The 24893-nt window shown below is 40.2% G+C and overlaps 1 protein-coding gene across 1 annotated transcript; it reads left to right on the forward strand.

Moving 5' to 3' along the window:
* Positions 1 to 429: 429 nt before the first annotated feature.
* Positions 430 to 24882, forward strand: PCGF6 (polycomb group ring finger 6). Its single transcript, XM_075216221.1, has 10 exons — positions 430 to 664; positions 3710 to 3809; positions 4497 to 4593; positions 7363 to 7418; positions 8654 to 8713; positions 8799 to 8907; positions 11705 to 11732; positions 14792 to 14890; positions 17209 to 17295; positions 24146 to 24882. The coding sequence occupies exons 1-10, from the start codon at positions 500 to 502 to the stop codon at positions 24200 to 24202; spliced, it is 858 nt and encodes a 285-aa protein (XP_075072322.1). The 5' UTR covers positions 430 to 499; the 3' UTR covers positions 24203 to 24882.
* The last annotated feature ends 11 nt before the right edge of the window (positions 24883 to 24893 follow it).

The raw sequence follows: 24893 nt of genomic DNA on the forward strand, positions 1-24893 counted from the left end.
GGTAATACATACAGACAGAGAGGTAAGAGAATCCTGCTCAATAATAATAATTAATAATAATAAAAGGGAGTGTGAGAAAATATTTTGGAAATCAAAGGGTTTACCCGCTGCCAAAAAGGTTAAGAACCACTGACCTAGACTATACCACTAAGGACAAACCGAGATGAACTTGTTCAGCACCAAAATTTATTTATAAAACGTTAGCTATGTTTAATGGTAAAATGGATCATGGATTTAAATATATTATGTACTTAGGTTTTTCAGGCAACCTCTAACTTTCCGTGTGTTTTGGAATAAACCTCACAGGTTTGCCTGCCAGCAAAGGGCGTTCATTGGACTTGTAGTTTCGCAAGAGCTCGCACACCTGTAGGTTTCCTGATGCTGGATGGACGTGAGAAACTACAACTCCCAGCAAGCCTTGCGCGGCACATGCGCAGGTCGGTGCGGGGAAGAAGGACCCGCGCTGTAGTCTGTACTGCGAGTTGCGGGTGTCGGGGGGATGGAGGTGGAGCTCGGTGACTCGGTGAGGCTGGAGGAGGATGGGAAGGAGACGGTGACCGGGACATCTCTGGGCCTCCTCGCCACCGAAATCACCAGGCCCTCTCTCGGGGACAGTGATGTCAGGACTGAGGCGGGGGAAGACGGGCAGCCCGGGGGGGACGAGGTGAGAGGGGACTGTGGAGGGATTCCCATCTCCCTATCATCATGGTGCTTTACTTTGTGTAATGACATAAAGTACACATCTTATGATCCAGCAGAGAGACAAGTTTAATGCTTGTTCCCATTAGTCTTTTTATGGCCCCTTCCCCCCCCTGGAACTTGGCTCCAATGCAGCTGTATCCTTATGGATATGTGGTTTTAAATGGCAATAATAATAATAAAGCATATTTCTGACTTGCTATTTCACTTATGCGAGAAATGGAGTCAGTAGATGTAATAAAATAGTTTGTGGTATTTAAAACACAGCACCTATTCTTCACCTTGTGCTGGAAGACCTATGCAATTGTATTTAATACAATGTTGCTTTTGGTCGCTATAACACACAAGCAAACACATTTGGTATCCACAAGTAAAGTTTCCAGACTCCATATTAGGTTGTTTTTGTCTCCAGATGTGAAAAAAGGAAAGTGGGAACTCCTGAAATTAGGACTTTGGTTTGTTTTGTTCTGCTTTGCAAGGTGGTTCAATAAAATTGGGCAAAATTATTGAATGGACACCGACACTGTTCTATGATAGATTGAAAGACCAAACGAACTTGGCAGGTGGTGTTTTTATATGTGACACTTTTATGTCACATGCATCATTGTCAAAGTCTTACTTTGATTTTCCCAGTACTTTGTTAAATAAAGTTTGTGTTTTCTCCCCTGCCACTCCCTCCCCCATCCCTCCCTCCCTCCAGTACATACACCCACACAATTCTTGAAAAATGTCTAAAGTGGTTTTTATGGTATTAACAGCTCCAATAAGTAGTAAATAACCGATTCTGTGGCATCACTTACACATGCAATCTTTACAGGGATACTGAGACTATAAACCAAGACACTGAAGCTCTGTCCCACAGAGTGATGTAATAAAGAGAACTACCTCTTTCAGAACAAATGCTGTGAAGGCTGTCTTCAATAATAACTTAATACTATAACTAAAACTTAGTCCCAGATGATAACTTACCTGGTTTCCTGCAGGTACACAATCTGACAGATCACCTGACATCTTGCACCCACCTTCCGCTGGCAATGTGATCTCAGCGGACAACATTCTGCCTATGTGAAAAAAGGCTGTCAGCCTCCTAGCCCCTGCCTACCATGGTTTTGTCTTTTGAACTGCTAGTTTGTGGTTCATCAATAGCACACAGCCAGAAGGGGCAAACTGAGTTGCAGTGGATTTGTGCAAAGCTTAGGTGAGCCTGATTGTGTAATTCTGGATCTCGTCGTATAACTTATCTTTTTGGATCAGGTTTTTACTTATGGTATTCCACCCAAAACTGCATTTTGGATGCAAACTATCCTGTAAAGTATAGAGTCTGTTTATATACAGGCTTTACTGTATATACAGACTGTACCAGAATTATTTGATAAACATGAACCAAAAAGGCAGTGTAAAATTAACAACACAGATAAATACTTTTATGGGAATAATACTATATTTTTCAAACACATTCATTTTCAGAATAAATTCTTGGCTCCCTATTTTCTGTGCCGTGAGAAAAACAAAAACCTTTTCTCATTCATCACAATGGGAAAATGACAAATAACGCTCAAAATAAAAAAAGACGATTGTTGTTCTCCACAAATCAGGGATTGGATACAAATTAATTCATTCAGAATTAAATATACTTAGCACTATTGGGGCAATAATCAAACCACTAAAACAAATGATGTACCAGGAAGACGACATCAGTATGTCTTGTCCACACTAATTGTGAGGTGAGTGAAGCCCCCCCAAAAACTCCAAGGGTCACAGCTGGAGAACTGCAGCATCTGCATGCTGAGGGTTGCTAAGTCTCCAAATTAGCCATGAGATGGTATCTTCATGCCAACATGTGAAGGGTTGCCAGAAGAAAGCTCTTACTGACAATCAGAAATAAATTAAAATGATTGGTTTTTGTCAAACACCATTTATACTTTCTTTGGAATCGAGTGCTATGGTTAAATGAGACCAAAACTAAACCTTTTAGCCCCTAATGCCATATTACATTTGGCGTCAGAAAAGGGAGGTTTACCAAAAAAAGAACCTGATACCTGTCATGAAATATGACGGTGGGTTATTGATGTGTGGCTGTTTTGCCACGACTGGCCCTGAGACATTTGCTAAAGTCAATGACATTATGAATTATAAAAAGTATTAGGATATTTTAGCAGACAATCTGGTTCCAGTGTGGACGCAGGGGGGCTTTCCAGCATGATAATGACCAGATACAGTGGCGGAACTACCATTGGAGCAGCATGTACGGTGCATCAGGGCCCATGGAGATAATAGGGCCAGTTGCATGGGGAGCTAACTAATTGTGTGCCCGGTTCCCTCCTCCCCCGCTTTCCTGTATCGGGGCCCCACAGCTCGCTAGTTCCGCCTCTGACCATATATATATATATATATATATATATATATATATATATACATATACCTTGAGAGCAACAAAGAATGATTATCAGATAACAAAATCAATGTTTTTTCAATGTCCCTCTTAGTCTCAACTTAAGTCTCGGAAAACCTGAGAGCAGTCTATGAGCATAGATGAACATGAGTGATCTGGAAAAATTCTGTGTGGTGGAATGTTCCAATATCTTTCCCAATGTCCCCAAAACTTATGAACAATTATAGTAGGTGTTGTGGCAGAGAAGGGTACACCAAGTGATATATTTATTAAACTGCGTGTTTGAAAAAGTGGAGATGTTGCCTATAGCAACCTATCAGATTCTCTCATTTTGTAGAATGTGCTAAATAAGTGATAGCTAGAATCTCATTGGTTGCTATAGGCAATATCTCCATTTTTTCAAACCCGCAGTTTAGTAAATATGCCCCCAAGAATATTTGTATTGAAGTAGTTATAATAGAATGCACTCATGTAGTTTTCCCACTGATTAGCCCTGGCATTTAGCCTTTTACCTGTGCTGTTTATTTGATACTGCCTACTGCTGCTTGTTCTTTTAGGTAATGCATAGTAATGTGTTGAGATTCCAACTTTATTAACTGCCATGTCATTCACTTGCAGCATATGATTAATCTTGCTGACCTGAATCCCTACATTCTGTGCTCAATCTGTAAAGGTTACTTTATCGATGCCACTACCATAACGGAATGTCTCCATACATGTGAGTACAACGATCTAAAACCCTGTCCCTGTTATTGTCTTAGCAACACAACTGTATACATTTATTTAGTAGTGTGCTGTTGCACTAGCAGTAATAGGCGAACCTAATATTCTTCAGGCCTCCAACCTTGAAAAAAGCAGCACAGTACCTGTAATTGCAATAATAAAACGAAAAACCTGGATACGACCTTGGCATGCCCACATCACTCATCGTAAAATGCCACCACGTACCTTCCATTTGCTCCAAAATTCCCCCACAGGATACTCAGACCTTCATCTTGCACCAAAATTGCCCAACATGCCATCAGACCACAATGTCATGTGCAATAACAAAAACATATGTACCAGACATCGCAGGGCTTAGTTGCATAATTGTCCTTAGGGAGTTGCTCTGTGACTTTTGGACTAGCTTCACTTAAACATGAAGAGTGAAGACATTAGCTTAAAGCATCAACTCATTTGAGCACAAATATTAATATACGGTCTTATATCCCACACTAATTTCACTGCACATTTTTGTGAAGTATATTATCAGACCCCCTGCACAGGTTTAGTTTGTACAGTGTAAGCTTATCGACATTAAATTTGAGATGTAAACATTTTAATTGTGGAATTTGTAATATAGGAAACAAAATATGTTGTTTGCTTGTAAAAGTATCAGTATTTAATGCTTTTTTTTATTTTTTAGTTTGTAAAAGCTGCATTGTGAGGCATTTTTACTACAGCAACCGATGTCCAAAGTGCAATATTGTGGTACATCAAACACAGCCTCTTTACAATATCAGGTGAGAATGATCTCTGCATTTGGCTGCCTACTAACTAGCTTGTTGTGAAATAGAATCCTCATTTACTCCCAGACTTCTGATGCTAGAGCAGGGGTGGGCAAACCTGTCCTCAAGGGCCATATCCAGTTCATGGTTTTAGGATTTCTTTAATCATGTACAGCTGAGTTAATCTATTTGGCTGGGTCAGTAATTATCCCACCTGTTTCTACAGACAGAAATCCTAAAAACATGAACTGGATATGGCCCTTGAGGACAGGTTTGCCCACCCCTGTCAAGAGGATGCAACATCAGTGACAGGCAAATCATGCATTCATGTGTAATAATCACAGATAAGTAAAAAGAGGAGAACTATCATCAAATAACATTTTTCTGTTGGTCACCTTGGGGACAGAGCCTTACTGACGGGGAAGGGAAGTTTTACCACTAAGAGGTAGGGCGTTTATAGACAGCAAAGTTTCCTCACCCCCCCTACTTAATACCCCTCCTGACATGGGAGTTGCAGTTCTTTAAGCACAGGAGAACATAGTATTTTATTCTATATATCTTGTTCCTTTGGTCAGGCAAATACTCACCCGGAGTATGACACTCCCTCTATGGTAAGATTAAGATAAAGCAGTTTATAACCAGGGGAAAGAGTTTTGGCTGCACACTTGGTGCTTCAACCCTTTGCATCCCTCCATTACACTGATTGTGATCAGAACTTATGTAGGACGCTCTATCCACCATTTAATTTACAGGTTGTGCGGAATTAGGAAGTTGACTTTCTCAGTTGGCAAACCCATTCACCATTAAGACCATGTTACACACCCAAAAGCCAGTATCACACAAGATCTATCATTAGATATGGTACAGCTAAATCCATTGATGCAGCACCAACAGGGGCTATTTGATCCTGCAAGCTATCTTGCCACCTTTAGTTTTTGCAAGATGGTCTTGATAAAGGCTTAGCACTCACTTTATTCACAATACAGGTACTTTTTAGATCCTGTTTCATAGTCCTTTTGACAATATCCAAGAAGATCAGACCTGGCTAATGTGCACCCTGCCTTGTGCCAATTGATGCCTCCCAGTGATAATACCTTAGCCCCCAAGGCCCTACATTCTGAGAGTGAAAGGGTTGTTTTTTTCTTGCTGGTGAATCTCTGAGACCAGTGCCATCCATGGGATGTCTCTTTGGTTGTTTGTTGATCCAGTTGGTCTGTTTTAATTTTTGTAGTTGTACCTTATGGTTAATCCTATTGTGATTGCAGAGGTTTTTTTTTATTTTTATATTTTCTGGTTCCTCGTAGCCATACATGGCTACGAGGAACCAGGTTACCTAGGGAGCTGAGCCTAAAGTTTTCGGCCCTGTCTTCTAGGGATGGGTCTAGCCCCCATCATTAAAGCTGTGACCCCCTTTGGCCCCAGAAAATATTTGATGGACGAGTAAGAAATCCCTCTATTACAATATAGTAATATTATAATTTGGTCATTATCTAAAGTCACTAATTGTGAAGTGGATAAATTATCTTTTGCTGTAAACTCCTGTACACACAGTATAGCTTACTGTAGAACTCTATTTGGGCAGCTGCAGTTACTGCCTCATTGCTTTTACAGAGTGTAATTAGGTTACAGTTTGTGGAAGATACCCTATAAAATATACATAAACCTTCTACATTGATGTGTTATAGAGGAGGATGAAACCTGTCTTGTCTTTCCTTGAATGTCTGAAAAATATTGATCTCAGTGCAGACCGACATATTTCACTAATTGGACTATATAAATGATTTTTCCTGTTAGCAGCAATACACATTCCATCACACTTTTCCCTTTTTTTTTTTTTACCTTATTGTGATTTTTTTTTTATATGGACAACAGTGTTCTCCCCAGGGGCAGTTGTATTACTGTGTAATAATATTGAAAAATGTTGGAGGTTATTGCCCACACCTGCCAGGACTGGTCAGACTGGTGGTCAGTGGTGTAACATACTGCTGGCTGTAGAGCTCACATAGTGCCTGTTCTAATAGGAGAAACATTGATTTATTATAATAAGACTGTTGGGTTTCAAGAGCCGGGTTGCAAGTAAAAACACCCGTGCTGGGGAGAACACTGAAAAAACACCTGAAAAAGGTGCTAGGGAGAACACTGGACAAATTGTGGAAAACATTTAAAGATTAATGTTTGTTACCAGTGTATATAGCACAGTGTGACATAGACCTTCATGGAATCTCCCACGTAACAACCATTCTTTTGCTTTCCTAAGATATTAATATTATATAAAAAGTCGCACATAAAGTATATTTTGTATGTATATTAAACACTGCTGAGCCCTGTGATATCTGTTTGTTGTGGCCTCTGCATCTTATCTTTTTGTTGCAGATTCCTGTATGATCTGTGAATGGGATATTAAATTAGGGACTGAGAGAAATATAAACTGTTATCATATTGTGCACTACATATGGAGGTGCTTCTATGATGTATAATTAGGCGCTGATGTGATGTCCATTGCAGTTACTTTATATTTATCTGTTTAAAATAAATGTTACTCTTTATGAATTAGATGTAATGAAACTATAGGCTCTACTCTGCACATAGATATTTCTTCCATTATTGCTGAGCTACAGTGTCTACAATAGTGTAGAGGGAAATAGATCTTATGAGTCAACTGCACCTAATTCTAAAAAAAACAAAACAAAAACTGTCTAGAGAGGTTTAAGTATTCTTTAATATTTTCTGTTTTTTCACATATGTTTATTTTATCATGATACATTTTTTTTATTTTTTTTTTAGGTTGGATAGACAATTGCAAGACATAGTCTTCAAATTAGTTGTCCGTTTGGAAGAGTGTAAGTTTAGTTTTTTATCCTTTGTTTTGCTAGAAAGAATTGTGCAAATATTCGATGATGGATCTTGTTTTATGCACAATAGTATTAGCTTGTATGTATATTTAACAGAATAGGGGACATTTCAGAAAATGATTCCACAGATGGCTAAGAAAAGGTGCTATAACCCACAGCAACCAATCAGAAGTTTGTTTTCATTTTATACACTGTGTCTGAACTGCTATTTTGGGCAATATCACTTTTCTGCACCTTTACATGTGCAAAAATGTCTCCCTTGTATTTGTACTACTATTATATTTCTTGGCACAACCGCCAGATTATATAATTTTATTAAAGTAATTTTATCGTTTTCCAATAAGTATTGTCTAAGTGATTTCTTGTGTTTCCAAAGCACAAACAATTTATTTAGCAGATGCAAAAGTTTTATCAATTCAATACATAATTATAATAAAGTACAGCCGATACCAAAGATACATACATACCGCTGCGCTCACCTGCGCTCCGCTGGTACCAGCTTACAGTACTTCACTCCAGAATACTGTGGTCAGAGAATGACTGAAGCCACTGCCAGCAAAGCTGTATTATATACACTCAGTGTTACAGAGAAAACAATGCAGATGATGTGGCTTGCTTCTATTGGTCCAGGCTTCAGGAAGGTCTAGTGTACAAGGTCTAGTGTACTGTAGGTCATAGGCCAGTTCAAACCAAAATATCCAAAGGTGGGGGTCATCTCTCTAGGGTATGTGCTTCGACATTCCCGCCAGGAATCCAGTTTTAACTAGTCTATTTGCATTTTACAGTCTGTATCACTTTAAACATTTATACCCTAACATCGCTAACTAGAGTATGCAATGTGCGATTCCTTCGGTGAATGCACCGGACAACTGCTAATGAAAAGGGGATTAAAATGATACTAAACATTACATAGTTCCTGAAACTTAAATAACACTAAAGTGTACATATAACCTTAAAATATATATAACTATAACTTAAATACCATCTGCTCATAAATCACTGGGGAATGGAACCATTATAATGTGAAATATATAAATAACTAAATGTGCGAGTGTGTGCGTGCGTATTTCACCGTGTGGCATACTGATCGCAATCGCATGGTAAAACAATATTAACCAATATACTTTCGTTCATCCAATTATACGACTTCGACAATTTTGTTAAACTTTAGGGACTACTTGTTCCGAGTACTACCCACTAAATTTTATTTTTCTTTATTTTAGGTGAAAAAAGGCAAATGTGTGATTTCTACAAAGAAAGAGGTCTTGAAGTCCCTAAACCTAGTGAGTTAATTACCGTTCTGTTGTAATAACACCATTTACTGCAAGCCTAAATGTCATCGTTACTGACCTGATATGTTCCACACAGCTGTACCACAACCAGTCTCCACGGGTCGCGGAAGACCAAGAAAATTATTAGGACCTTTGTTCCATATCCCACCAGAGCTGGACGTGTCATTACTTCTGGAGTTCATGGGGTCAGTAAATCTCCTCTCCAAATTTAAACTTTTTTTTCAGATTCAGCAGATATGTAATGTACAGGTTCTGTTTAAACATTCTGAACAGAATTTATGTATTCTATGTGTATTTTCTTTTTAATGTCTTAATCTGCTAATTATGATGTGAGGCAATACATAACTTGGTAGAGTAGACATTACAAATGTTTTTCTTTACATTTTAGTTAAGCAGAGCATATTATGCCCTGTGAGGGATGTTTATGTGTATATAGATAAAATGCTAGAAGTCACCAAGTGTCCCATGACTATATCAAAATATAATTCATCGTACCAAGTCATCAAACTTTGAGGTGGATGCGAATATCCTTAGGTTCAGATTCATTTGTCCGCGATGTTCTCAGGAACAAAGCGGCATGCTTTATTACCATTTATATGGTAAAAGTTAACACTTTTGTTCACACCTCTATGGGGCGTGAGCAAAAGTGAGCGGCATTTTCACTAGAAAAAATCACTACATAGTGTCTCGCGGCCGTTCCACGACACAACGCAATGATTCTTGTCCCTTAAAATCTATTATTATTTATTTATTTCTAAGGCGCCAAAGATTCCGTGTAACCGGATAGAAGAGCAAGTAACAAATAGATGAGGTGATACACATAAGTAGCACAGATGAGTATTAGTAATGCTATGGGGACTTACACAGAATTCAGCAGAAGATATGACAGGATGTATCAAGTAGCCAGACAACAGGTAGAGAGGACCATGCCTGCAAGAGCTTATATTCTGTAGGGAGGGGTGGTGAGAGACAGTAGAAGCAACTGGGCGAGGAAGAGGAGGTGATGGATAAGATGGTCAGGAGGTGGTAGGATAGGCGGGCTTGAAGGATTGAATGTTGGGGGAGAGTCAAGTGAGGCGGTCTAAAGATTGTGGACAGCACGGCAGAAGTCTTGATCCATGTAGAAGTTCTAGTTGTACATTCAGATAAGAAGTTCATGTAAAATAGAGATTCCATCTGAGAAAACCTCCCACCAGGTCCTTCTGAATCATATTTGTACAGTGCAGTAACACTGAAGAGTTCCTGCTTTGTAACAGGAAGTCTAAGTGACCTTCCCAGGGATTTCCTCCAGGTTGGTAGACCTGGATGCTATCAGGAGATTGCATAATCAGCTATACCATGCAAAGCTTTATTATTAGGTCCATGCTAACATGAATCTAATAGTAACTGCTATTGTAGTTACTAACTGATCCAATTTGCTATTTTAATTGCAAATATATCCATTGCAGAGACCTATTGGAATCTCCAATGACTTAAAGATCTGTCCTGGATTTAAAAAAAACCTTTTACTATCACTGTACTCTAGACTAATACATTTCACAATCATTTTCGGGGATAGATCTGAATATGTAAAAGTAACCATGGGAGAAATTATGGAAAAACATTTTTTTTTTGTGTGATATTTCTCTGTTTTTCCCTAGCTAATGGATGTAAAAAGCTATCTATTTCTGTATGTTATCCGAGGAAACCCTTTATGTTCCAAAAACATGATAGCATAATTTCCAACCAAAGTTACACAGCACAAAACCATAAAAACAGATTTGGTCTTAAAAGTGTGACCCCAGCTTCAAGGGGTTAATAATAATGTTATTTTTGATAGCACTGATGTTTAGTAAATATACTATAGAAAACACATTTATTAGTATGTTCTGTATATTAAGGCAGCCACAAGGGGGCAAAAGACTCCAGCAGTAGTGGTTTGGGTGTGTTATCTCTGGAAAGATCTTTGTATTGACTGTGCTGTGTTTCATATTGCAGAGCGCCCTACAGTAACAATTTCTTTTTTTGTGATGTATTTTAGTGACTTTAATAGAATGTTAAGTGTGAGTGACATAAAACATGTATTTGGTATACGCTGTACCTCCTCCCAGGATGCAGTGATTATTCCTAGTTTTAGTATTATAACCTAGTAATGCAGAAAATTGATATGCAGCATTTCTAAATGATTGTACTTTTGTAAATCATTCTTATGTTTGAAATTTTAGAAGACATTTCATTTGTAAGTATAGACCTACTGCTTGTAATGTCATTTAAATACACACTGACCCCAATAGATACATGACACAATGATAGCCACGCCTGTGCAGCACCAATCCCTATCTCAGTAATGTTACAGTTCTTCCTTCTTCATTACAAGGTGCGAGAGATGCGGTTGCTAATATTTCCTCTGCTGCTACTACAAATACCCAGCATGCAGCCAGCTCTGTACATTATTACTTTCAAGGGCCAGCTTCATAAATATTGCCGCTAGTAAATGTTGACTAAAACAGTAGCACTGTTCTATGTATGTATTATTTAACTAGTTCTAGTCCTTTTGTGTTTGGTATTTTATATAATGTACATATAGTATTTGTACATAATATAATTGTCAGATTAGCGGACTACGGCTGTTTGAATGGATTAAATTACCTGATATATTGAGGTTGATGGTAACTCCTTTGGCTATATTTGCATTTTCGTTACATGCATCTTGTGAACACCCTATTTTGGCTTTCAGAGCATACGCTTGAATACACTAGACTACAGTGGTGCTTGAAGTGCTTAATGTCTGTGTAGCCTGCTCACTGTTGCATTATTTATGACAATGAAATGGTTATGAAAGTGCATTAGAACCTCAAATGAAAAGACATGTCATTGCATGGAGAGATTTTAAAACCTACATCAGTAGAGAGCTTAAAATATTTACATGGTCTGCTTAGGGAATGATGGTGTGTATTTTGGCATTCTCGTTTAATTTACTTTTGTTTAAATATTTTCTTTTAGGGCTGAACAAGGTACAGGAAGCTTCAAGGTAATTGCTCTTACATTAGTATATTCCATACAGAAGCGTGCATATATCTGCTATTACCATAATGAGTAGTTTACATGTAGGACAGCCTTGGTGTAAATCGGTGCTGTTCAACTACTGAGGCACGGAGGGACAAGTTGTTTGTTTTTAGCTCTACCTGTTACAGGACCAAATAGAATACAGTGTTGTTGAGACAGAGACATAAGTAACATTTTTGCATTCAGCACTTCACAAATACATAGAGCAAATCACAACATTAGCAAAATTCCAAATTTACACATTAATAGGCCAAACCCCCTGAACACCCGTAAATAGCACAGCGGCTCAGGACACACACAAGTAGCACAGCGGCTCAGGACACACACAAGTAGCACAGCGGCTCAGGACACACACAAGTAGCACAGCGGCTCAGGACACACACAAGTAGCACAGCGGCTCAGGACACACACAAGTAGCACAGCGGCTCAGGACACACACAAGTAGCACAGCGGCTCAGGACACACACAAGTAGCACAGCGGCTCAGGACACACACAAGTAGCACAGCGGCTCAGGACACACATAGGTAGCACAGCCACCCTGGACACACATAAGAAGAACAGCCGCAAACTTGGACACACATGCAGAACAGCACCTGCCCTGGAGACACACACACAAACAGCTTAGCAGTCACACAGGACATACACACAAACAGCACTTTAACACCCTGGACTCACAAAGAAAAATCATAACAGCCATCCTGGACACCCACACATAGCACAGTAGCCACCCGGGACACACAGCTCAGCACAGCGGCCATCCTGGATGCACAGGCACAGCGGCCACCCTGGATACATAGGCACAGCACAGCGGCCACCCTGGATACACGGGCACAGCACAGCAGCCACCCTGGATACACGGGCACAGCACAGCAGCCACCCTGGATACACGGGCACAGCACAGCAGCCACCCTGGATACACGGGCACAGCACAGCAGCCACCTTGGATACACGGGCACATCACAGCAGCCACCTTGGATACACGGGCACATCACAGCAGCCAGCCTGGATACACGGGCACAGCGGCCACCCTGGATTCACAGGCACAGCACAGCGGCCACCTTGGATGCACAGGCACAGCACAGCGGCCCCCCTGGATGCACGGGCACAGCGGCCCCCCTGGATGCACGGGCACAGCGGCCCCCCTGGATGCACGGGCACAGCGGCCCCCCTGGATGCACAGCACAGCGGCCCCCCTGGATGCACGGGCACAGCACAGCGGGCCCCCTGGATGCACGGGCACAGCACAGCGCCCCCCCTGGATGCACGGGCACAGCGCCCCCCCTGGATGCACGGGCACAGCGGCCCCCCTGGATGCACGGGCACAGCGGCCCCCCTGGATGCACGGGCACAGCGGCCCCCCCTGGATGCACGGGCACAGCGCAGCGGCCCCCCTGGATGCACGGGCACAGCGCAGTGCCCCCCCTGGATGGACGGGCACAACGGCCCCCCCTGGATGCACGGGCACAGCGCAGTGTCCCCCCCTGGATACACACTCAAAGCATTTTGTTAAATGTACTTTTTTTCATGTTTAACCCACCTCCTCTCTACTTTCACACTCTACTGAAAACTGTATCTAGTTTAATGTTTGTTACCCTTCAATTTCCCTCTGCCTTTCATGGGTTGTTCTCTCTAAAAGATACTGCCCTTATTACTACAACTGCCTGTCATTATGAATCCCTTGCACCTCTTTAATAAAAACTTGTTCCCATTTTGGGAATATTGCACCTGTACTTCATTTCAAGATCCCTGTCCCTTGTTTATTTATTAACACCCCTTACCACTTTCATTTATAATGCTCATTAACCCATATAGTGGTGCAGACTGGCAGAACATAGGTCTGTCTGCTGCTTATACAAGTAACCTGCTCAGAGCCGTTCTGCTTTTATCTGCCGTTTTTTCGGAAGTGCAGGGGAATACCCATTGTGTCTGCAGTCTTCTGCTTTTTATCTTTCCTTTGCAACACGCATTAGAGCAAATTGACAAAAAGAGAATTGAACGGTGGTGAGGATTCGCTGTCTCTCTCTTTCTGTGTTTTGTCACTAACTAGCCACTGCTGTGTCTGGGCTGTGCTCATACATGTTTAATATCCAATTTATTATTCATAATTAATCTGTGAAATTTCTGGAAACAGGCCTATGGGAAAATAATTGTCATGTTCACATGGTTGGTGAGGAGATGGTTGCTGTTAAGCATGAAAAGCTGTACAGTTTTTAAAGACGTTATCCTTAGCTCATCGCCAGATCTTGTTGTACCTGTAGTAAGACAGAACCTGTTTTTTTTTGTTTTTTTGTTTTTTATTTTAAACTTCAAATTAAAAAAATCCTTCCAAGTGGTGGATTAGTTGACACTCTGAGCTGCAATTTACTGATTGTATTTTAAAAGTCCAGTAACACAAACATTTATATAAATATACAACTTAATATCTTCAAATTTATATAAACTACCTGGCCAAAGCTCAATTTTTAAGTGGGGTTTGTACAAACACAGGCAGTACCTTTTTAATGAGGGAATTGATTGACCAGTTGTTAATAAATATAGCCCTTATCCTCTGAATCCATTTTTTTCCTTAGGTAGCATAGGTAGATGGTGACTCACATCTTGCATTGGTATTGTATACCTACCAACGTTCCCAGGTAAAATAAATAAATTATAACCAGTCACCAGACCACACCCACAATCATAAGTAACCACACCCACATTCTCTGACCACACCCACAATCATATGTAACTGTGCACCCATACTTATAGGTCACACCCCTTTTGTATACAGTACTTGAAACTGTTCCTAGCAAAGAAAAAAAAAAAGGGATGGTTTGGGATAACAATCTCTATAATTTGCAATGTTTTATATTTGTCTAATTAGAAGCCATCTAATAAGACCATATTTTGCAGTCATTGTCAACTATTCTTTAGGCCTTTTAGTTCCTGGCCACTTGGGGAAAAAAAATCAATGTTCATTTGCAATTTAATGAGTTGCAACTTCAAAGCAATCCTAAAACACTTTGTACTGTCCTGAATTTTAGCCTTTGGAGAAAAAATTTGTTCGTGTATCAGGAGACGCAACCATTGGGCATGTGGAGAAATTCTTAAGGAGAAAAATGGAACTTGCCACAAGCTGTCAGGTGAGAAATTAGTTTGCTATATAAAGTTCATTGTGGTACATAGTGGATTTGTTTATAAGATTTGTATATAAAAAAGACTTGCAGAAAATGTACTGAACAGAAAATACATGCTGTTGTTAGGGGTAATTTAACCAGGGCTTCTTCCTCAGGATGTGTAATGTAAACATTGGGCATGTAACATTTAAAAAGCAGGTGAGCTTCATAACAGAGAACATGTGTTTAAGCGGGTATGGACTCCTTGGGGTGAATTTATCAAAGCTTCTAAGAAGGAAAAATGAAAGTGTTGCCCATAGCAACCAATGAGATTCTAGTTATCATTTTTCTTGTGCATTCTAGTAAATGATATCTTGAATTAGCTTGGTTTTTATGAGCAACTCCTCTATTTATTCTTTTTTAGAAGGTCTGATAAATCTACCCACATGACTCTTTAAAGAGTCACCAACATTCCCCATAGTGTATATACATTTATCACAATATATCTAAAGTCAAGCAGACTGGGTGAATTGACACCTTTCTCCTTCAAAACCTGCTCTACCCATTGATTAATGTAACCTCTAGCAATCTGTGACCCTCTTATGCAACAAAGGTTTAAAAAAAACAACCTATTACTACTATACTTAATGTAAATCATGCGCACTCCTCACTCCAATTTTCTTCTCTATCCTTTACCCCTCCCTCTTTTTGTCTTTGTTCTCACAGAGATAAAAATGGATCACACTCAGAACTTTATTTCTATAGGTTTATACAATCCATTTGAAATGTAGTTGAATATGACTGTAAAACAAAGGTCTATTGAGCAGTTTTCTTTTTTTTCTATATTATTACTTTATTCTTGTTGACCTGATAAAATACAACAACAGGTAATGAGTAAAAAATAATATCCAGCTGCTCAGAAATGTCAGAAAATAAATACATTGTTATCTTAATAATGTATTTGTACTGTGCTGTTTTTGTAGTTGCAGCCTTTATACCCTTCCCTACTCTTCTTCACAGTAATATGCAGCTATACTCTCTCCCCGTCTTGTATTGAGCGAACTGGAAATTCTGGAGTTTACGCCAGAAGAGGGTGATGGGGATTGCAATAGTCCTGTAACGATGACATATACTCTGTATATAGTGTGCAGCTGTCATTAAACTCTGAAGAGAAGTTTTGCAAGGAAGCAGTTGTGACCCCCATCGCACAATGCACTTGCAAGTGAGACTGTCCACCCACATATGGGCTCCTGATACTGTAAGATAAAAGTTCAAATATTCAGAAAATCAATTTCTTGGAAAATCATGATAGCCAGAAAACATTCCCCAGTTAATCCGTATTCAATATCTATACTATATGCATGAAAATAAATCTCACAAGTCTTAGGGCTAGATTTACTAAGCTGCGGGTTTGAAAAAGTGGGGATGTTGCCTATAGCAACCAATCAGATTCTAGCTTTCATTTATTTAGTACCTTCTACAAAATGATAGCTAGAATCTGATTGGTTGCTATAGGCAACATCCCCACTTTTTCAAACCCGCAGCTTAGTAAATCTAGCCCTTAGTCTCTATAATATCTGTAGCAAACTATCAGTCTATTTTATATGTACACTATGTGCATTAATATTAGCAGTGGAATAGCAGTTTAGACATTCACTCCTATAAGATATAGTTGTTCACAACTCTCCTGAGTCTGCACCTTGTGCATCGGCTATAATTGTTTTCGGTAGCTTTTAATCCAGCTGTGCTCCATTCCCCAAAGGTGGAACTTCTCCAGTGTTGTCTGGCATATCTGGCAATTGCTCTAACTCTTGAAAACAAATGCAGATACACCTCACTGTGTCAACAGACCAGATTTCTGTCCACAATTAAACTACTAAAACTTGCTACAGAGACATCCGTATTTACAAAGCTGTATAGTCTCGTCATTTATTTATATAGCACCACCAATTATGCAGCGCTGTACAGAGAATATTTGTCATACACATCAGTCCCTGCCCCATTGTAGCTTACAATCTAAATTCCCTACAACACACACAGAGAGCACATTAACTTACCAGTATGTTTAGGACTGAACATCCAGAGGAAACCCATGCAAACTCCACACAGATTAGGTTCATGAATCGAACTCCAGAACCGAACGCTGTGAGGCAGAATTGCTAACTACTGAGCCATCGTGCTGCCTTCACACTTCTAAACTAATTTTCTGTTTTCTAGGCCTTGGACCAAAATCACAATCAATACTTTGTGTTAAGATCTACAGATATGGATTAGAGTACTATAAGTTTTATTATTAGATTATGTAATGCAAAAGTCTACTAACTGAAAGTATTATTGTTTTACAGGTGGATATTATATGTGGCGATCACTTGCTGGAACACTATCAGACACTAAGGGAAATTCTTGCTGCAATTGGGAAAAGTGCTCTTCAGGTACAGTATAAATCCTGTAATCATTTTAAATTACAAGAGATAATTTTTAACAATGGGTTAACTGGTAACCCCTTCATCACCCAGTGGTAGTTCATACCTTAATGATTTAAAGCTAAATGTCACACTTAGGAGCTGTGCCAGTTTCATCTGGAATAACTTTTTATTATTATTATTGAGAATATACGCTGGTGAATTTTATATTGTTTCTTAGGAGCACTGACAAGTCTTTTATTTCATGGGCATTTTATAGGTAAAACATAAACTTTTCTGTGATTCTTGTTATAGTTACTTATACTTATTATTAGCACCACCTCAGAATCTTAGACCAAACTTAATTGGCTTGTTCTCCTGAGTCAGGGAAAGGAACATAGATACATTGTTTGTTTGTTTTTTTAGTTTTAAATGTAACATATGACGCAGTTGCAAAGCTTTTTGTGTTCGGAATAAGGACTCGAAGCAAGCACTTCTCCTTTCACACCAGCCTATGTAAGTGTTCCACAATCTTTTTAGAAGAGGGCTGGTTTTCTGGCCCTGATCATGGTCTGGATGACATTCTCAGATAGACCCTTCATACGAAGAGGCCTCAACCAACATGCCGTCAAAGCCAGCCGTGCTAAGTCCTGGTGGAAAAATGGGCCCTGGCTTACAAGGTTATCTCTGAGAGTTTGTCTCCATGGTGGTTCTGCTTCCATGCTTAGAAGATCGGTGTACCATGATCTTTATGGCCAATCCAGTGCCACCAAATTACTGGCACCCCCTCCTTGGCCTTCTTCAATCGGAGGGAAAGTTACACTAACTGGTAGCACCAAGGAACCCTCATGGCATCCACTCGGATTTATTGCGGATCCCTGGTTCTTGCACAGTACCAAGCTACTTTGTGGTTCAGCCGAGAGGCCATCATGTCGTCCTCCAGCTGACCCCATCTTTCCACAATTTGGTTGAACAGGTGTCCTAAGGCAAGCTCAGGGAGGACAGAAACCTCCTGTGGAGCAGAAGGGCAAAAAATAAAATGAAGACATTATCTATATTTCTCCATTAAACGGCAGCAGATGGGGGTTGTGGTCTGGATGAAGGAACCAAACCCTGCGATGAATGGCATGGCGACTCAAGAAGTCGTCTTCCTAATAGTCCACCCCTGGGATACAGCAGAGACCGCCGTCACGATGTTCTGCCCATCGCATGATCTTGGCTGCCTCCTGCATAGCTAGAGGATTTTGGACCCCCTTGGTGATTTGTATACTGGATTTGGAAGGGTGTGTTCCTCAAGAGGGACTGAGCCTGCACCAGAGACTTCAGAGCCGCTCTAAACTCGATGATGTTTATGGGTAGCCTTGTTTCCTCCAGAGACCAAAGCCCCTGAAGTTGGAACACCAGTGTTACTGCACCACATCCATGCAGGCTGGCATGTGTGGTCATGATAGACCAGCTCCACACCAAAAAGGGCGCCCCAATTGAGATTCCTCATCTTTAGCCATCAGAGAACGAACTGACGGGTCTCTGGTGACCGTTTGAAAAACTGTGTTGCAGAATGAGGATTGGATGCGACCACATAGCTAGGATCTCATTTTGGAATGGTCGGGAGTGGAAGCAAGCAAATTGTACAGTTACAGCAAACAGGGTATGACAAGAATGGATAAAAGCACAGTCACTGTGTTATGATTCCTAGTGCATTCACGAAGCAGCAATGGAAGTATAATAAAGCAAATGTCTTCATTCAGTCAAACACATAAACAAGGATTCAGAACATGGGATAAGCAGATTTCCAGGTTGCAGTATAAGCAAGAATAACTCAAATCCACAGATATGAACAGGTGAGATCACAGAGCAGCAGGTTCCAGATAGTGACTGTACAGTTAAATGGCAGGGATAAGTATTATAAGTTACCCCATTCCAGGAGGCACGAGGCTGTCCAGGGAAGCAGAGTCCAGGGATCAACAAAAGATCAGGTTACACAGAATCTAATGGTCAGGCAGAGATCAGGATCACAAGCGATTAAGCATAGTCCAGAAGTCAAGCCGAAGGTCAGGGCAACAGGTCAAACGGCAGCAAAGCAAACACCGAAGCAGGGATCAACAGGAGACCAGTAGCAGCCAGCTACAAACAATGAACTGCACAGAGCACAGCTTGAGGCAGGTATTTCAAGCTGTTGGACAGGTGCAGTTCTAATCAGGCAAAGAGATTAACTCCTACAGGCATGGTGAATAGTTCAGGAACAGAACAGCAGCACCTCTGGTGGATTTGAGGTACTGCTGCTACATCCAAAGAATAGGCAGATCATAACACACTGTACCATACACTCAACCCTGGAGGGACCAGGCACCGCAGAGGTAAAGGACAAAGTGAGGAAATGGCGGGCTTCCCTATACAGAATCCCGCCAAGTGGGAGGTGCTACCATTGGAGAAGAAAGCACCTCCTCCCCTAGCTCCAGCCCAAGTATGGCGGCTCCTTACTCTGCCACAATAGTCCCTGGTGTGGGGCTTACCCTGCACAGCCCCTCACCAAACTATTTCCCCGTCTAGTTGTGTGTCCAACACTGTCTGCCTCACATCTTTGTTGTGGCTTGCTTGCAGAGTCACTCTTCCTTGTACCCGAGAGAGACTGCAGCCAGCCCCGTTTCAGCCACACTGGAAGAGACTGGGGCTTGCATGCTGCGCCTCCCGTATTCAGTCCGATGCTGCCTTGCTACAATTCCTGGGTACCTGGTAGCTGATATGTGTAGCTGACTGTGTGACCCTTTTCCGAGAGCCCTACGTCGTAGAGCTGGTAAAGGCAGCATTGATGCGCTGACAGCGCAATCCCCGCTCTCAATGAGAACACCGCTAGTAAGTCTTAAAAGAAAAGAAAATTTAAGAAAAGTGCCCTACTCCGTGGGCACTAAAATAAAAACTGATGGGTCACTGTACAGGGGGCATATAGGGGAGGGAGAAAGTCAGACAAGTCGTTATTTTATGAGTGTCTTACTCCTAGTACAGCGCCCTCTATATCTCATGGTAAGCATTGTCCTCCAAATGGTATGAATGAGGTATTAACCCAACTTGGTGTTTTCTGATGGTCATGCTTTTCCTTTATTGTATATTTAATTTACTTGTTAATTATTTTGTTTAATTGAATTTTCCAATGCTGTTCCATTGAATACCTTCGGATCAATGCCCACTACAAGACATGGACACACACATCAAGAATCTCTCTTCCCTCTGCAAATGCTATGGCTGCTGAGGGAGTAAGTTGCAACCTAAGCCGTCATTTGATGTATGACTGACAGTTTTAGCACAGACATGGGCTTCACTGGCTCATAACACCCATATAACAGCAATTCCATAGCTAATTGAAGTTGCTTGCTGAATACATTTTCACTGTGTGCTGAATCTGCAAGATTAACCATAAAATGTTAGATTGTGGCTGATAGCAGCACTAATAAAAACAAAGCTGCTATATTTCTTGATAACCAGACACATTTTAATGTTCTTCCCATGCACATAGAATATTTTTGTGTATATATAATAGTTTTATTTAGTTACCTATTTCAATATCCTTTTGTCTCCCCTGTATGGGGGAAAAGGATCAGATACACATACTTATTAAACATACAATACTACGCTACTGTCATGATTCATTTTATAAGCACAGATACACTCAGGTGGTCTTGCCAAAAAAGCACAGTTAGATTTCATTGTACCCTATTTTTTTTTATTATTTTTGATTTCTATTACGAAACCTGTATAAATCACAATGTTGTATGTTGATATGCTATGAACTCTGTCTCCATCATTTTTTTTCATGTTGTTTAGGAGAAATCTTTTATTTTCACTGCTTGATTGTCCTGTGATTGCAGTTTGTTTGTCTTCTATAAACTATGCAGTCCTGATCTTAGTGGCTGTTCTGTGTTAAGCCGCCAACATTGATCTGATTGACAACCCCAGGACTATAAACAGCAGAGGTGCTGGGATTATCAATCAGTGAAGGTGGGGTGAGGGGTCGTTCCAGTCCATAGTTGCTTGGCTTGGGGCTAAATGGTTTATTACCTTGGTAATTAAGAGAAACAAGTTCAGTCACAAGCCCCCAGAAGGCAGTAATTGAAGCTTGGACAATTGGGTTAATATGACGAGTGGTTGTATTCGAGGGGAACTGCAGGAGGAAGCTACATTTTTACTTCTAGACCATGACAGTCCCATGCCTTGTTGTTGGGCACAATTGGACACTGTATGAACTGTAACTGTGTGACAGTGTAAAATGGATTAAAAAGGAAACAGTTGCACCTAAACTTAAAGGCTAAACTCCCTTTAGAATAAACATAAATACATTTTCTGATACAGTATATTTAAACTTGCTATGTTCCTTGCTTCTGTTGTTTTCTAACTGCAGCCTCTAAATGTTTCTGCAAAGTCCCCAGTCAACTCTGCTCATTGCATAGTGGGAACCATAGACAGCGCTTCCACATCTGTGTCTCCAACGTCTTCTTCCCCAGACTTATGGCGCAGGGCATTCCCAGCGCTGGACGAGCGCACCTCCTAACACGGGCCAGCGCTAGGTCTGCTCTCAGGCACATGCACATCTCTCTGTTTGCTGGCAGAAGCAATCAGTGTAAAAGCAGGTTTGATGTTGAGATCTGAGACTCTACACAGTTGTACGTCCCCCAATACTAGAGCGTGATCTTGCATTGCAGATGAGCGTAAGGTATCGTGATACCTCTAGTATTTCACTAGAATACAAGATGTTGCTGGCATTACCATAGGGCCAGAATACAGGCATAAAAGGTAGGAAAATAGAGAGAAAATACAGAAAAATTATTTGTTAAGAGCTTAATGGTTAGGGTCTGTTTTTTGTGAGGATGGAAAGCAGGGCTTTCCTGCTAATACTTACACAATATCCACCCTCCACCCAATAAGTAGATCCGCTGGGGTTCCATCTTTGGGAGCTTGTGGCTCTCATTAATCAGCTTTGGTCTGATAATCTCGCACAACACAATTTGTCTGTCATGCTTGGAAAATCTTCCATTACAGGCGCTTCTGGAGTTCCTCACAGCTTTTACTTTCAGTAATTAGGATGTGCTTTTTTATGACTGTGTTAGATACTATTGCCTTTATCTTGTAACTGTTTTTACATTTCTATTCACATTGCTTGTAGCACTGCTTGTACCAAGAATGTGCTGGTTCAGTTGGAATTGATGTGCTTATTCTGTCTTCAGTTGATGCTTTGTACCTTGCTTAATAATTATTTAAAGATAGAACTGAAAACATTTGTCACCTTTTTGATTGTGAGTCTCTAATCAGCAAGTTTAAATATGTAAATTACTTCTGCAGGACAGCCCCAAGGTTAACACAGCTATTTCTATTTTTATATCACTCCTGGCTACAAAGCATTCTTAACAAACGAGATTAAAGAAAAGCCTTAAATTATAGTGTGTGTTTAGTAGAAACCTTGTTACAAGAATTATATGGCTTTTACTGTAGTACAGAAGAAAATCAACTCCTAACATGCTGAAATAGAATAGTGGCAATCCAGTAAAGAAGGCTGACCTTTGTTATGGAATGAATTTGCATTCCAGGCAACCACTAGACTTCCAGAGACTGTACTGCACACTCCTATTTCACTATCTATAACAGGGGACTTAAGGAAACTATTTAGAGTTCTAGAGATATAGAGGACAAATCACATTGCAGACTATGCTGCCCTAGTATGCCTGTAAAACTAAAGGTAGAACTGCCCGATTTGACTTTGAAATGTATTTATTTTATTTTAACAATTGGAAAACTTGGTACGTTCCCATACTTGGCATCAGCAGTGTAAAACTTGGATTGCTGGTAGGGATGAAGCCCAACATGGCGGTTAAAGCAATTAATGGATGTGATAGCTGTTGGTTAAGTATTATCTATACCAGCTGCATAAAGAAACAGGTTAGGGACAGATTCCTAAGAACATCGTGGACGCACTTTTTTACCATTACTACGGTGAAAAGTAACACTGAATTTTGCTCACACCTCCATGGGGCGCAAGTAAAAAAAAATCAGTGTTACTTCAGTCAAAAAATATCCGTGCGAGGTGTCTCGCGGCCATTCCGGAGGTACCTCGCGTGGATATTTAGGGAATTGAATCTGTCCCTTAGTTGCTTAATAAGCCCCATCCATATATTTTTCCCAAAATTGTTATGGTAATGCTTAGAATCACACAAGTCGGCAGAGAGGTTTTTGTTGTGGTATTTATATATGCATTGTCTCCATCTCAAGAATGCTCACTGCTAAAAACCAAGATTAGTTTTGTTATATATTTTTGTTTGAAATTGTTGCTTGTAAATTAGAATATACCAGTAACAAACCAAGACACTGACTAATTAAAATCTACACACCACCAGGCTGTCCATAATGAGTCAGCTGGCTCAGACGGCAGGGTTTGGAGTCCATAGGAACAGGTTGAGTTGTTCCCAATATTTCACTGTTTTCTTATTTATTAATACCACACATGTGGAAAAAGTCTTCTGGATGAGATAGGAAAGTGCAGGATAAAATGATAAAAGAAATCGACTTCTCACAAGTCAAATGTATTTAATTTAACATTTTATTAAAAGTCACAAAGGGTACTCATATTGAAGTGAAGAGACAAATTAAACTAGACTATTGTAAAATATACTGCTCCCCACCACGTGTATATGAAAGGGAAGCCATTGGTTGCATTGCAATTGCACTGGATAATATGAATGCGTCTTGTTGTGGGGGTTTCTTGTGTAGCAAGCTGTAGGTTTATTGCTGTAGAAATAACATTTACCTTGCTTTTTATGTGTCGTAGTTTACCTTGCTTTTTATGTGTCGTAGTTTGCATTTGAGTGAAGAAATGTGATATCTTGTTTCTTTCCAGGATGGCTTGCTCGTTCTTCACTTTGGCCTGGTCCTGTCTCCGTTAACGTTGACTTGAGGTTATTTGCTTTCCAGAAAATAGACTACAAGACTGTCCTGTTCATTTCTAGTCTTGGCTCGGAGACGAAGGCCGTGCTTGGAAGGGTGACTAAGAGCTATTCAGGACGAGTGCAATGACAGTTGTACCACATGTGACCCTATCTGTTGGCAGAGTCACTGGTGTCATTAGTCTGCGTCACCTTTTACAGGTTCTAATTTCATATCCGTGGAACAACCAGTTATGTACATACACTGTATATTATTGTTACAGACACTTTGTAAAACAAGATAAAAACAAAAGCACAGATTTATATGACTGAGTATATAATTTTATATTGCAAGAGCAATTAAAAGTGAACTTGGGCCCTTACAACGGTATACAAAAAGCATTCTAACTTTCAACTTGATTATTCATATGTACTTGAATTCCTTTCATTATAAAAATGATTCTTCTTATTTGCAGTAATTAATGTGACTTTGAAAACAATCTGCCGATACAAGTTAAATCCTTTTGTTGTCAATTGACTGTTGTTGATGTACAGCTATAACTACCCACAGATGAAGTATGGCTGGTGTCCCATGTGTAAGGTGCTGGCATGAATACATTGTTTCTCTGAGCTTACAATAAAGCTGTGTATGTCAGACATGTTTTCATCCTTGTTCTTTTAAATTTTGTCATTAAAGGGTATTTGACTTATATATTCATGTTA

Source organism: Mixophyes fleayi, chromosome 6 (genome assembly GCF_038048845.1).
Source record: "Mixophyes fleayi isolate aMixFle1 chromosome 6, aMixFle1.hap1, whole genome shotgun sequence".
NCBI classification, from domain to species: Eukaryota; Metazoa; Chordata; class Amphibia; order Anura; family Limnodynastidae; genus Mixophyes; species Mixophyes fleayi.